Source organism: Saitoella complicata, assembly GCF_001661265.1.
Source record: "Saitoella complicata NRRL Y-17804 unplaced genomic scaffold SAICOscaffold_1, whole genome shotgun sequence".
In the NCBI taxonomy this organism is placed as follows: Eukaryota; Fungi; Ascomycota; class Saitoellomycetes; order Saitoellales; family Saitoellaceae; genus Saitoella; species Saitoella complicata.
Genome location: NW_017566992.1, coordinates 777489 through 791514, shown reverse-complemented (window position 1 = coordinate 791514; position 14026 = coordinate 777489). Strand labels below are relative to the sequence as shown.

Sequence of the window (14026 nt, the reverse complement as noted above, 5' to 3'; positions counted from 1 at the left end):
ACAAGAAGGAGTGACGACCAAACCCACATACCATCTGTCTCAATACCATCACCCATACACCTCCATCTCTAACAGCCTTCTGCAACTACCTACAGCTTTAGGTGCGAGTAGCAAAGTGGTGGGTGTATCGAAAAGTCTTTCATCTGATTTTCTCGGGGGGGCGACGAGTGTGGAGTGTTTTGTCGCTTTCACGGGGTACGAGGGTGGAGTTCACGTTTTGTCGTTATGTTCGACATTCTTCGTGTGATTGGTATGCTCATGGTCCTTACAATATGCGGGGAAAGAGAGGGGAGGACGCCGTCCCCGGCACTGGTTAAACACATCGCACATTTTTCCAACAGTTATCAATATGAATAAAACACAACACATCCCCTCCAACCCCTCCGCCGACTCACTTCCCATAAACCTCAACCCCCTCCCTCAACCCCTCCCCCCCCTCCCCCAAGAACTCCTCCCTGAGTACTTCCTTCTTATTCACCTTCCCCATCTGATTCCGCTTAATCCCGCCTTCCCCACTCTCATCTGTACTCCTCACTTTCAAAACTGTCGGGAGTTTATACGGCGCGAGCTCTTTGCGTAGGACGTCGCGGAGTTGCTTAATGGTGATTGTCGGGGAGGAGGGTGGGAGGATTAAGAGAGCGGCGACACGCTGTCCCCATTCCGCGTCCGGGATGCCGACGACGGCAACCTCGCGTACCCCAACCGGCAACTCCGCTTGCAAAATCTCCCGTTCCACCTCGAGTGCGGATATCTTATACCCCCCCGATTTAATAATATCAACACTCTCCCTCCCTTGAATGAAATACGCCCCACCCCTCTCCGGGAGAGATGGAATGAGACGACGAAGCGCGATATCACCCGTTCGGAAGAAGTTGTCGGTGGTGAATTCTTTCCGTGTGGCGGAGGCGCGGCGGAAGTATTCCTTAAACACGTTCGGACCACGGATCTGTATCTCGCCTTGGACCTCGTACTCGTCATCTCGCACCACGAACTCCTCTCCGTCTCCAGCGCCGTCTTTGCGCACAAGTCGAACCTCAACACCAGGCAACGCCCACCCCACCGATCCATCTTCCCGACCCCCGGCGTCCTCAGTCGCGAGGCACGAGAGCGCCATACCAATCTCCGTCATCCCATACCTCTCCAACAAGATTTTCCCACCACTGAGTTCGTACCATGCTTTTTTGGTGGGGGTCGGAAGTGCGGCAGACCCGGAGATCATGAGTCGGAAAGAGGCGCAGGCTGCTTTCGTGTCCAGGTCGGGGTGGGCTTGATGGGCGTGCGTGATGAGGCGTGTATAAATCGTAGGGACGGCCATGAAGAGCGTGAGTTTAGGTTTAGACTGATCGGACCACCGCAACCATAAGGACTCGGGCGAGGGAGCGCCGAATTCGACACATCCACCGGCCCAGAGGACACACCCCAACGCATTCACGACGCCGTGGATATGGTGCAACGGTAACACGTGGAGAATCCGGTCGGAGGGGGTGTAGGACCATGCGTGGACGAGAGAGGTTATTTGAGATTGGATTGTGGCGTGGGTTGAGACGCCGCCTTTTGGGGAGCCTGTTGTGCCGGAGGTGTAGATTATCATCGCGCGTTGGTTCTCATCGATTCTTTCGTCCTCCTCGATTGTGACGGCGGAGACTGAGGAGGTGGGAGTAAAGGTTGGGGTGATGAGGAGTGCGCGGTCTTTGAACTCCTCATCGTCCAGGACTTCACGGATTTTGGACTCGAAGAGCGGAGAAGCGACGACGAGTCCAGCCGCTGAATCCCGAAGCGTATACCTCATCTCCTTCACCGGATGCGCAGTACACAACGGCACAGCAATCCCGCCCACGCTCCAAATCGCCCATTGCACGACGACATACACATACGCACTCTCGCACAAATACGCGATCCTTGGTTCCTCATCGCCGTGATCAAATGATCCAGAAAGAGAGGAGAGGGAGGAGATGAGTTGGCGGCGGAAGGAGGCGACGGAGGAGAGGAGGTTGGAGTAGGTGAAGGTTGTGCCGTCACGGTGGGCGATTGCGGCGGAGGTCGGAGAGTGCGATGCGGCGCGGTGGAAGAGGGGGAGGGAGGGGAGGGTGAGGAGTGGCATATCGGTTGATGCTGCCATTGCAATGTGAGCTCGAGGACTGGTGGTGAGTTTGATCGGTTTGATCCGGGATGGCCGTGTGGGGGGGGGTGGTGGGGTAACCGTGCAGTTCACGTGCACGCAGGCAATTGCGGGTGCGCTTAGCCGACGACGTTCGACGTTGTTGTTATTGTTGATAGGATAGGAAGAAGAAATCACAACGTCGACAAACCAGCGTTGGTATGGAGCGTTCATCACCAACCTCCGGATCCGAAGACTGCACAATCTGCCTCCAGCCCATTGACCCCACAACCCGCGCCCTCGTCTCACACTGCTACCACACCTTCGACCTCATCTGCCTCCAACAATGGCTCAATATCAGTCGTCGGTGTCCGTTGTGTAACGGAAACGTTTCTTATATCCTTCATGCCATCACAGATGAGGGATCGTACGAGAAGATCGTTGTGCCGTCCTTGGCGGAGAAGACAGGCAAGGGTCTGGGGTTGGAGGCGAGAGCATGGATGCGGGATAGATTTGCCCAGGGACGGAATCGGGTGAGGTCGAGGAGATGGATGGAGAGGAGGGTAAATGAACAAGCGATGAGTACCTCACCTCTCTCCCCCTCCGCCATCGCTCGTCGCGCCTTCGTCTATACACACCACCTCCGCTCCGCCCACATCGCCTCGAACCCGCACACCCGATTCCGTCCCGACGCAGATATCACGACCGAGAAGTTCCGCGGGTCGAGTGAGATGCAGAATCGTGCCAGAGTATTCTTGCGGAGAGAGGTTCTCGCGTTTGGGTTTTGGAGAACGCGCGCGGGCGAGGATTTGGAGGGGGGGGATGGGGACGCCAGGGATCGAGAGTTCCTGGTTGAGTACATCGTCTCTGTGCTCAAGAATGTCGGTATACTCACCCCTGCCGCACGCCGCCTGATCGGGGAGTTTCTCGATTCGCGACCGAATGGGGAGCCGGATGCGGAGAGTGTGGATACGAATACGTCGATTTTGTTGCATGAACTTCGGACGTGGCTACGGAGTCCGTTTCAGGGTTTGGAGGGGTGGGATAGGAGTCCACTTATTCAGTATGATAGGCCGTTACCGCCGTTGGAGGGGGGAGATGAGTGGACGCGGGTGCGATACGACGATGATGAGAGACGGGATGGGGATGAGCGTGAGGGGGAGGAAGAGGAAGACGGGTTGGAGTTACCGGAGAGGGATGACCGCTATTGGCATAGAGAGGAACCCTCGAAGGAGAGTGGGAATGAATCGCGTCGGCTGGGTACGACGCGGCATGTGTCCGATTCACGGCCAAATCGTTCGCGGCGGTCTCGATTCCCTTCGTCGATTGCGAACCAGTCGGATTGTCGTCTTGGCGCAGGATCAAGATCGAGATCGAGATCTAGGTCGCCGCGTTCGAGGTCGAGCGGTCGACGGGAAGGGTGAATGGTCATTACTCACAGTTTTACCTTGTGTTTGACAATTCAGGATGTGGGTTACGGTATCATACCATTATGGCTTATCCAGGCCTGTTGGCATGTTGGGAATTGGAACGTGGATGTCCTGAACTCGTCGAAGACCTGAGGCCTGTGCCGCATCCGGTGGAAGTTCCAGCGTTCGAGCGTTGTCAGAACTACGCTCTCTCGCCTTTGTCGTATTACAACAGCCGCCTCGGCCGTTCCGGCATCATCATCTGTTACAGACTTTGTCACCGGTCAAGGCTTTCGCCTTGTGCGACCAAGCATGTTCTTAACCGAAGGGAATGAGGTGGAGAGTGCGGACCAACAGAACACAGTCAACGCAATGAACACTGTTCGCACCTCAGCGAAGTAGAATAGGCATTTAAGGGTTGGTGTGTCGCTGATTCTCGCGCGATTCGCAGGACTTTTGCTTTTGGCTGTACCGCACACCCAGAATTACCTACCCACGTCTCTTAACTTTCCCTAGCAACGTTTCCGGTGAGAAGTTCGCCGTTGGGCTGGGTAAACGCGCTCGTATGGTCGAGCTCGATCATCACGTCCCGGTCGTTGTTCATTCGCGCCGACTTGATATGACATTCCCCTGGCTTCATCGGCAAACAATGTCATTCTTCACCTAAATCTCGCGGGTATATCAATATAACTTATAAAACCTCAAAACGCCATCCACACCCATTCCCTTTCTCCTCTCGGATTCCCCCTAATCTATCTTCCTCCAATCCCGACACATCCCCAATACAGTCCTACACGCCTTCCCAACCTCAACCCCCCAATGCCCCCACCCGACCCTTCCCTTCCTCCACGTCCCTTGCGCCATATGCTGGACCCTCGCATCCGGATGCGTGACGGGTTTCGAACCCATGTTGTGCCAGTATGTCGAGCGGCCGGGGGAGAAGGCTGTTATGGGGAGGATGAGGGTGTCGAGGAGCGGTTTCGACACTGCGCCTGAGGCGGGGGGTGGGGAGCGGGACTTGGAGTTGGAGGTGGAGGATCTGGGGGGGAGACGCGAGGTAAATGCGGTATCGAACGTCGACCCAGCGGCCTTGAGCGCATCATCAAGATACGCCCTCGTCGCCGCCGTAACAGCGACGGGGCCCGTCAAATCGACCGGGTCCAACGCCGACAACACACTCTCCCTCCCATCCACACCCTCGCTTACATTCGTCAAAGCCTCATGCACCGCCAAACACAACCTCTCCGTGTACCCCTCCAAAATCGGGTGATGTGGCGCGGAAGCCAACGTCCACTGCGTCAACTGTACAGGGTAATGATACCCCATCCGCCAAGATTCCTCATCATCCGCCTCGATTCCCAATATGATATTCACCCTGGCCTCCCCATCACCCTCACCCTCCCCCTCTTCCACCCCCCTCGTTCCCTCAAACAACCCACCATAAAGACGATCCACACCCTCCGGCGGCCCATACGGTCCAACAATTTGTGGTGAGTCAAAAACCCGCCCCCCCGCATCCCTCCAAGCCCTCAAATCCGCACCCTGCACCCACCCCGCCGGCTCCCTCAGCGGCCTCGCATCCGTATCCGCATAAACACCGCCAATCCACCTCAACACCTGTACGCGCCAAAAATCCGCTCTCTCCACCGGGCGGGGGAGGTGGCGGTAGGTTGGGCCTACGCCGGGGATGGAGGCGTGGGGGGTGTGGGTTGAGGTTGCGATGGCGTGGAGGAGGGAGGACATTCCGGTGTCGGTCCAGAGGAAGTAGGCGTGGGAGAGAAGGGCGGTGGACGGTGAGGGGTGGAGGGGGGGAAGGGGAGGAGGGGGGTAGCGGGGGCCGTGGGGGTGGCCGCTGTGTGGCCCGCTGCGTTCCTCGAACTGAAACTCGTGATGCCGTGAGGGAGAGTGTTGTAAAGGAGACGTTCCGGTCGCAACCTCCAACCACTCCTCCACAAAGGGCAACAACCCCCGGGGCCACCCCCCAACATCCGCATCCCTCCAACTCTGATGCACAACCCTCGGTATATTCGTATTCCGCAGCATCCTCCCCTGGGTGCTACACAACCACACCACCAGATACGCTGCATCCAACACCGTCGTCGGAGTCAAGCTGACGCCCTCCGGCAAGGGCGTCTCTGTCGCGTTAACCGCATCGATCCATGAAGGGGGGATATACCACCTCCCTCCCTCATCGCCGGTGCCGTGGACGAGGTATGCGTGGATGAGTGGGAAGCGTGAATCGATGTCGTGGTTGCGATGGGGGTGAGGAGGCGGTATCGGACCACGAAAAACGGCGTAGAGCTCCAGGCCGCACCAGAAGCAGTACACGAGCGCCACAGACAGAACCGCACTCAACGCGACCGTACCCAGCGTTCTGCGCATGGTCAATCGCATCGTATGGTTCTCCTTGACTTGCAATTGCTACGGGTCTCTACGGGTTCTCTACCGGGGGGGGGTAGGGGGGGGGCGGAGTATATATGGGATGGCTGAGGCATTTTTACCCGGCTGTCTGTGTGGAGCGGCGGCTTTCGTTCTTGGCGCGCACATGCACACAACCCAGTGCAGCAGCGCAGGGTGTTCGTTTAAGGTCCGTTGGTCGCGCTGCCTAGTCCATACCTTAAACTGCAGCGCCAGCGAGACGGGGAGATAAGGCTGGGAGATGTGCGCTGCTGGCAAGGTGGAGTCGATCCGTTGATCTGGACAGCTGGGCTGGTCCGTCGCCAGATACCCATGGATCGCACCCGGCAGCGTCGCTTCTTCAGAACCAGGAGGGACAAAAGAAGGTTAAGGTTACGGGAAGTCGTGCTGATCGGATCTGCCTGGCTGTGTTTGCACCCTAGTCTCGGCGGGGGATAGCGCGCATTGAGAACATGCTTAGATAAGTGGAGAGGGATTCTAGACGTGAGTAGACGTGAGTAGACGTGAGTCGGTTTGTAGAGTCGCTTTACTGTTTGTAGAGTCGTTGTTTGTAGAGGGTTTGGTCGCCAACGGAGGCAACTCGACGCGATGCCAAGCGTTTTAGACCTCATCAACGGACCGCAATGAACCAGCTCGGCGGATGAAAGACAGTGCCCTGCCAAGCCGGTTAGCAGCATCAGATGAAACTCGTAGCGACCGGGAAGAACCAATTGTTATCGTTCTGTCCTGATCTATTCAAACTCTACGTACCTGTATCGTCCAAGGCATCACTCCAACTCACCTCGGCAACGGCCTCCTCGGCACCGCAAACACCCCCTCACACCCCACAAACACAGCTCCCCCCTCCAACGCCTCCACCCTCCCCTCAACCCTCACCCTCCTCTCCCCCTCCCCCTCCCTCGCCTTCACATTCCCTTTGATAACAACAACCTGGTCCACCATCGTCGGCGCCTTATACTTGATATCCAGACTCGCCGTCACAACACTCTTCCCCGCCGGAAACGCCGATATCGCAACCCGACCCAGCGTCTCGTCCAAGAGGGTGGCCAGGAGTCCACCATGCGTAATAGATGGGAACCCGCATAATTGGGGCCCGAGATGTGCGACCGCAACGACTTCATGCGTCCCATCATTAACCCACATCCACCTCCCACTCAATCTCCCCACCCCACCCAACGCTCCCTCCGTCAACATCCGTCCCTCCGCCGCCATCTCCATCCCATGCTCGCTAAACCCTTCCTCCATCTTCCATGCCGGGTCGGATTGGAGTCGGGCGACGAGGGTGGATGTGAAGACTTGGGTACGCAGGCGGTGGAGGTATGTTGATTCGTCTGCCGAGTTGGGGAGGGGGAGGGCTGTTTGTCGGTGGAAGTGGAGCATCGGGTGGGGGAGGAGGTAGGAGGTGGTGTAGCCTATCGTGAAGAATGCTGTTGCGAGGAGGGCGAGGCGGAGGGTGGTGCGGGTCGCGGTGGAGGTCGGTGCAGGTGGAGGGGTGGTGCAGACAAAGCGGGTTAGCCGGCGAGGCAGGTCTGGTCGTATTCTTGGAATCATGATTGCTTCCCGCCGCGGTTTTTCTTTTTTCCTTCTCGAGAGCCTGAACGTCGTCGGTCAGCGCGCGCGACGCACTTCGGCAAGTATCACGGCACTTCCCTCCGCACTTCGGCAGTTATCGCGGGCCATCTTCTCTCCGCGTCGTCCCCCACACAAAACCCGGCACCCTACCCTCACCCTTCTCTTCTAACCATAATGTTCGATCTCCCATTCTCCTACACCGCAAACCCGTCCCGCGTCGTCTTCGGCTCCGGCACAATTACCCAGCTCCCGGCAGAGCTGGAGCGGTTGGGGTTGAGTAAGCCGTTGCTGTTGACCACCGCACAGCAAGTATCTCAAGGTGACCGGCTCGAGGAGATCCTCGGCGGTCAAGAAAGAGTAGCGGGAAGGTTTGGGGAAGCGGTGATGCACACCCCAACCGGCGTCACCGAGAAAGCATTGGCGTACGCAAAGGACGTGGGCGCAGACTGCGTTGTGTCTATCGGTGGTGGCAGCACCATCGGTCTGGGAAAAGCAATTTCAGTTCGGACGGGGTTGATGCACATCTGCATCCCCACGACCTACGCAGGGAGCGAAATGACCCCAATCCTCGGCGAAACCGAAAACGGCGAGAAAAAAACCCGAACAGACCCGAAGATCCTCCCAGGCGTGGTAATCTACGATGTCGATCTAACGATGACACTCCCCGTCAGTATGTCCTGCACGTCCGGAATCAACGCCGTCGCGCACGCCGTGGAAGCAATCTACGCAAAAGCCGGAAACCCAATCATCTCCCTCCTCGCCGTCGAAGGAATCCGCTCGATCACGTCCGCCCTCCCTACGCTCGTCACCTCACCCTCCGATAAGGACGCGAGGAGTAAGGCGCTTTATGGGGCTTGGCTTTGTGGAGTGTGTTTGGGGAGTGTAGGGATGGCATTCCACCACAAACTCTGCCATACCCTCGGTGGCTCCTTCGATCTTCCGCACGCTGAGACACACACAGCTGTATTGCCGCATGCGTTGGCATACAACCTCCCCTCCCTCACTCCACCCCAAATCCGCGCTCTCGCATCCTCCCTCTCCCTCCCCGACACCGACACCGCTACCCCCGAACAAATCATCGACGCCCTAAACAAACTCTATGACGACCTCCCCGTCGAGCGCGGCGTGCAAAGGTTTGGGATGAAGGAGGAGGAGGTGGATAAGGCTGTCGATATCGCGTTCAGGAATCAGTATTGGAATCCGAGGGGGTTGGAGAGGGAGGGTGTTAGGGAGGTTGTGAGGAGGGTCACTGCTGGGGAGAGGGCGAGGGTTGATCTTTGAGTGGGTTGAATGTAGGGAGGTAGAGGGATGTGTGACGTTGTTGGCCAGAAGGTCAAGTCAATTGGAGGTTTTGGCATATGCATATTGATATTGGCGGACAGTGGGAGTGTGTGGCCTTGAAGGCTATACCTAGCCCAGGAATTAGGCCTTGCACGTCAATGAAAGCACATGTATATCCATCCTACACCTCACCAAGTCCAGCAAAGCATACCATTACTACTATCGTCATGATGCTGTGCTCGAATTCTCGGGCGCGTCCGGGTTGACTCCCCTCATATGCGCTGCGGATTGTGCGGAGTGTAGTGAGCACGCGTCAACGGAGAGATCACTCAGAAGGAATGGGTCAATTTGATGTAAAAGGACGTATAGAAGACCGTTTTCACTTCGGGTAGGTTGAACACTGTGGCACGACTTGAGCTTGGTAAACGAGAGCATCGGCGCCAATTGTGAGAGCAATCGATCCTCCTTCGAAACACTCTCAAGGTACGTCAATTGCGAGAATCACCCCGAGAACGTTTCCGCTCTCGACATTTCACATCCCCACCAATTTCTTCATTTCTTTCCACCGCCCCATTCTTCTGCGGCTCACTGCACCTTCGCGCGCGCTCCCTCAGACTTGAAGCAAACCTGCGCAACTCAACGCTGCCTCAGGAAAAATACGTGGACTGGATCAAGCACCAACTCAACAACAATCATCACCCAGATCAAGCGACAGCAACAGGGCGGTTTCCTTACGAGCACAAACAGAGGATTATTTTGACGGACGGGAAGCAGTCGGGAATAATCTTTGGTAGTGTGTAACTCGGAAAGGGTGCGCGCCGGGTTTCTCTTTGATCTATCAAAGATATACGTGTTACGTTCGGATTTGGTTGGTGCGAGGTGATCAGAAAGTCAAGAGTCGCCTGGTTGCGTTTTTGACGAAGTATACAAACGACCGCAAGGATACGGATCAATCGTTGAAGCTTGCTGCGCATGCGTGAACGATCTCGATCCATCACTCTCTCCCTTCTCGCTCGAGATCGGTTAAGGGGGGAGCAAAATCAACAACAAAGTCATACATCACAATCATATACGAACCCCTTCTCAACCGCCTCATTCCTTTCCTCGACCCAGCAGCCGTTGTATCCCAGACAATCAAGTCAATCTGCACGGCATTCTCCTGAACCACCGAGACGGATTATCGACAAAACTCCATTCCTAGCACCAGCATGGGGTGGAGAAACCCTCGAGTCGTTCAAATTCCAGTTAACAACGGACACGACGGGTACCACGGGCGCCCCAAGCATCCCAACCTTCGCCCCCCTACCTGAGATCGACGACCAAGCCTATCTCTCCGGCTACTCCTTCTACGACGACATCCCGCCCCTCTTCGACGGCGAAGCCGGCTCTGCCGCGGATGGTCCCAATAAGATGTTCACGGGGTTAACGACGATCGGGGATGGCGGAGTAGAACAAAGTCCGAGTCAGGCGCCAATGGCGAAGAAGAGACGTATCGCGACGCCGGAGATCGAGGGCCCCGTAATGGGGTTCGAGGAATTCCTATTCGGAAGAACTGGAGCAGATGGGATGGAGGTGAAGGTTGCTACTACAGCTGTGGCGGGAGATGGTGCCAGAGTCCTTTCGCCTGATATGGCGACCCGAGACCCGAGCCCGACCTCATCTTCGCCTGCGAGAACAGGATCAATGGCACAACCCGGCACGACCTCCTCCACAGCGTCAACAACACCCTACCTCGCAACCCTCTCCTACTCCGGCACCGGTACCGTCACGCCCCTCGCACCCGGTGATCCCTCCTCCACCGGCATCCCCCCAATCGGTGCTGGGAATGGAGACGCAGCAGCTGAGGATCCACTGGGCGCAGCCTTGGCGAACATCGATTGGAGTAATGGACAGGGAATCGATCAGTGGCCGGATTTCTTGCATCATTTTCCGTTGGATCCGTTGTTTGTGCAGCCGGGGTATGATCAGTGGGGATTATTGGCTGGACACCAGCAATCACTCGACCAGCCTGGAGAAAGCCCAAAGGATGGCACACAGGAAGGTGGCCTGGGACAGATGCCAGCGCCGATTGTGGCACAGCGCGTCCAACCCTCCATAACAATCTCCCATGCCCAACAACCCCAATTCCTCTCCATCCACAACCCTCAACCCCAACACCGCCTCTCCCTCGTTGCACAACAACGCCTCCAACAACAACAGCGTTCGTATACCGCGCAACAACCGGGACGACAGGCCCCGATGGCGTCATTGTTCGAGTATGCTCCCTTTGTGGATCCGATGAATACGCCAACTGTGACCCCGCCGCAGGGAGTATCACCACCTTCCACCGCAACCCCTCCCCCGACAACCGTCAATGTACCGGGAGCGGGAGTGGGTGTGGGTGTGGGTGTGGGAGTGAGGGCACAGCAGTTGCAGCCGAGGCAGGGCCAGATGGCGGTTGTGATTCCGGCGAATTCACCCGTGGGGGGGCAGGGCATGACGCGTATTCCGTCGGCTGGTGGTACGGCACCACCAAGGCCGGGGGTTGGGGTTGCTCAGCAAGGGCAGCAAGGCACGCAGACCCAGCAGCACATCGCACAGCCGAGGGTACAAGCACAAGTACCACCGGCGCAACAGCAATTCCCGTTACAGCCATTGCAGCCCGGACAACAACAACAGCGTCCAGGTCCCCCGCAGCAACGTCCCTCCTACCCCCTCCCACTCCCCCGCGCCATCCCACCCCCCGCCGCCAAAATCGCACTGGCGCCCCTCCCCGCACAGCCTACACCCCCTCCAATCACCCCGTTGAGTTCTGTGGATCTGGATGATATCACGGTTGCGGAATGTAAGCGGTTACTGAGACAGAGGACCTTGTGTGCGGTGGGGAGGAAGGAGGTTTTGGTTGGGAGGTTGAGGGAGTGGGCGGGGGAGGGGAAGGTGTGATATGTGAATTCAAGGGAGCAACAACAAAGAAGACGGAAACCTGATGCAAGGAAAATATCAGAACGTGAAATGTGTGTGGCATGGAGTGGATCGAAGCAGTGTGGAATATGACAAAAATATGGAAGTAAGGACAGAATTAGGTAATGGGATGGAGTTTGGGCGTTCTTTTTTTGGATTGGTTATTGGGACTGGGTAAGTCGAGTGGTGGGACTGCGACGAGCAAAAAAAGATACAGGAAGGACAACGTGTTGAGAGCGGTTTCGCGATGACTCAAATTGCTCCGAGGGAGCCTGGTACTTGTGGGCCATAGCATACGTAGCTACAGGAAGCGTCGGACACTCGTATTTGTAACTGAAGTTTGATATAGACAAGTCGCATATGGTCAATCGTTTTGCTAGAATAATGACATGATGCATCGATAGCAAAACCCACGCCCTCGTACTGGTACGCCAAGCCCAAGCTCACTGACCGATTCGACTAGCTATAGTACTCTCCTTCACTCCTTAGGAGGCAGAGGTCCAACCCCCACCCCCCTCCCATTAACAACCCCATCGACAACCCCCACCCATCCCAAAACCTCCTCATCCAACCCCTTCAGCCCAGTAACCTGCAACCCGGCCGGACCCCCCCTCATCCCCTCCGGATCCCACCCCTCCCAATGTCTCCGATCTTCCTCATTTACCGGCATATACTCCCACGTGGCGGAATCGAAGCGTGGGTCGCAGGAGATGGAGTGGATTGGGAAGGTTGCGGACGGGTAGTCGAGGAGATTCCAGATTGAGGTATAGCCCCAGTATTTTGATGTTCCGAGGCGGGGGGCGGTGCTGGGTCCGACCGGGGAGAGGAGGCAGTCAATGTGGTGGGATTGCCAATGGTGTAAGTACCGTTTCCGGAATTCGTCGCGGCGGGCGCAGAGGTCCCAGATTTCCCTGACACTGTGGGGTCGGCAAAAGTGGTTGCCGTCGGGGGTGTCGCCTAGGATGTGGGATGTTAGTGGTTCGGGTTCCTCGCCGCCTGAGGCCAGGATATCCCGGATTGTCGCGCCGCCGTCGAGGAAGTATAGTTCCGCGATGAGTTTCCAAGCTTCATAGTGCTCCAGCGGCTCATACTCCACGATCTCAATCCTTGACTCTTCGCTCAATTTGTGAATAGCGTAGGAGAGCGCGCGCTGTATCGTGGGTGTGGGCATAACGACTCCATCCCACCTCATCACGCCCACTCTAATCTTCTCCTTCCCTTTCGGTTCTATCTCGACCTTCCGCCAGGGCATGCGAACACAGGCCGGATCGTACATCCACGGCGCCCCGTCGATGACTGCACGCATCGCGACTTCGAGTCCCGCGACGGAAGAGGATATGGGACCCATTACGCCCAGGATTGATTCGGCGCCTGGCATGCTGCTCTTTACGCCAGATCTGGGGAGTCGGAGCGCGGTGGGACGTAAGGAATATAACCCGCAATTCGCGGCGGGACACCGTACCGAGCCCCCGATATCGCTACCAAACCCGAGCGGGGAGCCACGCATCGCCTGTAACGCCGATTCCCCGCCCGAGGAACCCCCGGGCGTGAGGTTCCGGTTGTAGGGGTTGGTCGTGACGCCGTACAGTGGAGACGACGTCTCGAGGTGCATCACACTCTGCGGTTCGGTCGTCCTACAGATAATCACCGCCCCAGCTCTTTTGAGTAGTGCCGCCAACTCCGAATCTTGTTTTGGTGGATCATGGGTTGTCCACGCTACATACCCCACCGAAAGCGAATGCCCCGCGAGCCCAATATGTTCTTTCAACGAGATAGGAAGCCCGTGCAGCGGACCCATCGGCGGCCCCGTCTCGATGACCGCATCGAGGAATTTAGCATGGTTGAGGGCTTCTTCAGCCATGAGTTCCGTGAGGCAGTTTACCGCGACCTGTGCTACGCTCGCGCGCCGGATAAATGCCCAAGCTGTCTCCACGGCTGTGATTTCCCTCGAGCGTAAGCGACGGAGTAGATCTTCTGTTGGGAGTTCGGTTATGGCGAGGGCTCTGGGTGTGAGTATTCCGGATTCGGAGGCGATGTCGATAACGTTGAGGCGAGAGGCGGGGATATGGAGGGAGGTGGTCAGTAGAGTGGCATCGCGAGAGGCTCTGACTTTTTTGATGACGGCGTTTGCGGAGCTGGTGATCGTGGACATGGTGGTGATCAAGAATTCTAAGATGAGACTGTCATTTGTACTCTTGCCTCAAGTTCCAGCAGCTGTCCCAATCAAACATTTATACAAGCCCTCTTGTCAGCAATTACAACGGCTGGTGTTTGGTTGAAATCATCTTCACCGTAGCTGGCCCACCTC

The 14026-nt window shown here is 56.9% G+C and overlaps 7 protein-coding genes across 7 annotated transcripts; 2 read left to right on the top strand and 5 right to left on the bottom strand.

Annotated features, from left to right (window-relative positions):
• Positions 1-451: 451 nt before the first annotated feature.
• SAICODRAFT_44551 (acetyl-CoA synthetase-like protein) lies at positions 452-2095 on the bottom strand (the record flags this gene model as incomplete). Its single annotated transcript, XM_019168785.1, has 1 exon — positions 452-2095. A coding segment is annotated over one exon (1644 nt), but the record flags the coding sequence as incomplete, so codon positions are not given.
• Positions 2096-2319: 224 nt separating this feature from the next.
• On the top strand, positions 2320-3522 carry SAICODRAFT_32733 (uncharacterized protein; the record flags this gene model as incomplete). The annotated part of the gene is made up of 2 exons (XM_019168225.1): positions 2320-3358; positions 3458-3522. The coding sequence occupies 2 exons, from the start codon at positions 2320-2322 to the stop codon at positions 3520-3522; spliced, it is 1104 nt and encodes a 367-aa protein (XP_019027411.1).
• Positions 3523-4254: 732 nt separating this feature from the next.
• On the bottom strand, positions 4255-5889 carry SAICODRAFT_50921 (uncharacterized protein; the record flags this gene model as incomplete). The annotated part of the gene is made up of 4 exons (XM_019169021.1): positions 4255-4499; positions 4560-4882; positions 4982-5359; positions 5429-5889. The coding sequence occupies 4 exons, from the start codon at positions 5887-5889 to the stop codon at positions 4255-4257; spliced, it is 1407 nt and encodes a 468-aa protein (XP_019027410.1).
• Positions 5890-5969: 80 nt separating this feature from the next.
• Positions 5970-6857, bottom strand: SAICODRAFT_106201 (uncharacterized protein). The gene has a single exon (XM_019165277.1). The coding sequence runs from the start codon at positions 6600-6602 to the stop codon at positions 6090-6092; it is 513 nt and encodes a 170-aa protein (XP_019027409.1). The 5' UTR covers positions 6603-6857; the 3' UTR covers positions 5970-6089.
• Positions 6703-7476, bottom strand: SAICODRAFT_4483 (Thioesterase/thiol ester dehydrase-isomerase; the record flags this gene model as incomplete). The annotated part of the gene is made up of 1 exon (XM_019168791.1): positions 6703-7476. One exon carries the CDS (start codon positions 7474-7476, stop codon positions 6703-6705), a length of 774 nt encoding a protein of 257 aa, XP_019027408.1.
• A 195-nt stretch (positions 7477-7671) lies between these two features.
• Positions 7672-8778, top strand: SAICODRAFT_51911 (putative maleylacetate reductase; the record flags this gene model as incomplete). Its single annotated transcript, XM_019169107.1, has 1 exon — positions 7672-8778. One exon carries the CDS (start codon positions 7672-7674, stop codon positions 8776-8778), a length of 1107 nt encoding a protein of 368 aa, XP_019027407.1.
• Positions 8779-11938: 3160 nt separating this feature from the next.
• Positions 11939-14026, bottom strand: SAICODRAFT_106232 (putative amidase). The gene is made up of 2 exons (XM_019165279.1): positions 12291-14026; positions 11939-12226 (listed from the first exon to the last, which is right to left on the bottom strand). Exons 1-2 carry the CDS (start codon positions 13868-13870, stop codon positions 12178-12180), a joined length of 1629 nt encoding a protein of 542 aa, XP_019027406.1. The 5' UTR covers positions 13871-14026; the 3' UTR covers positions 11939-12177.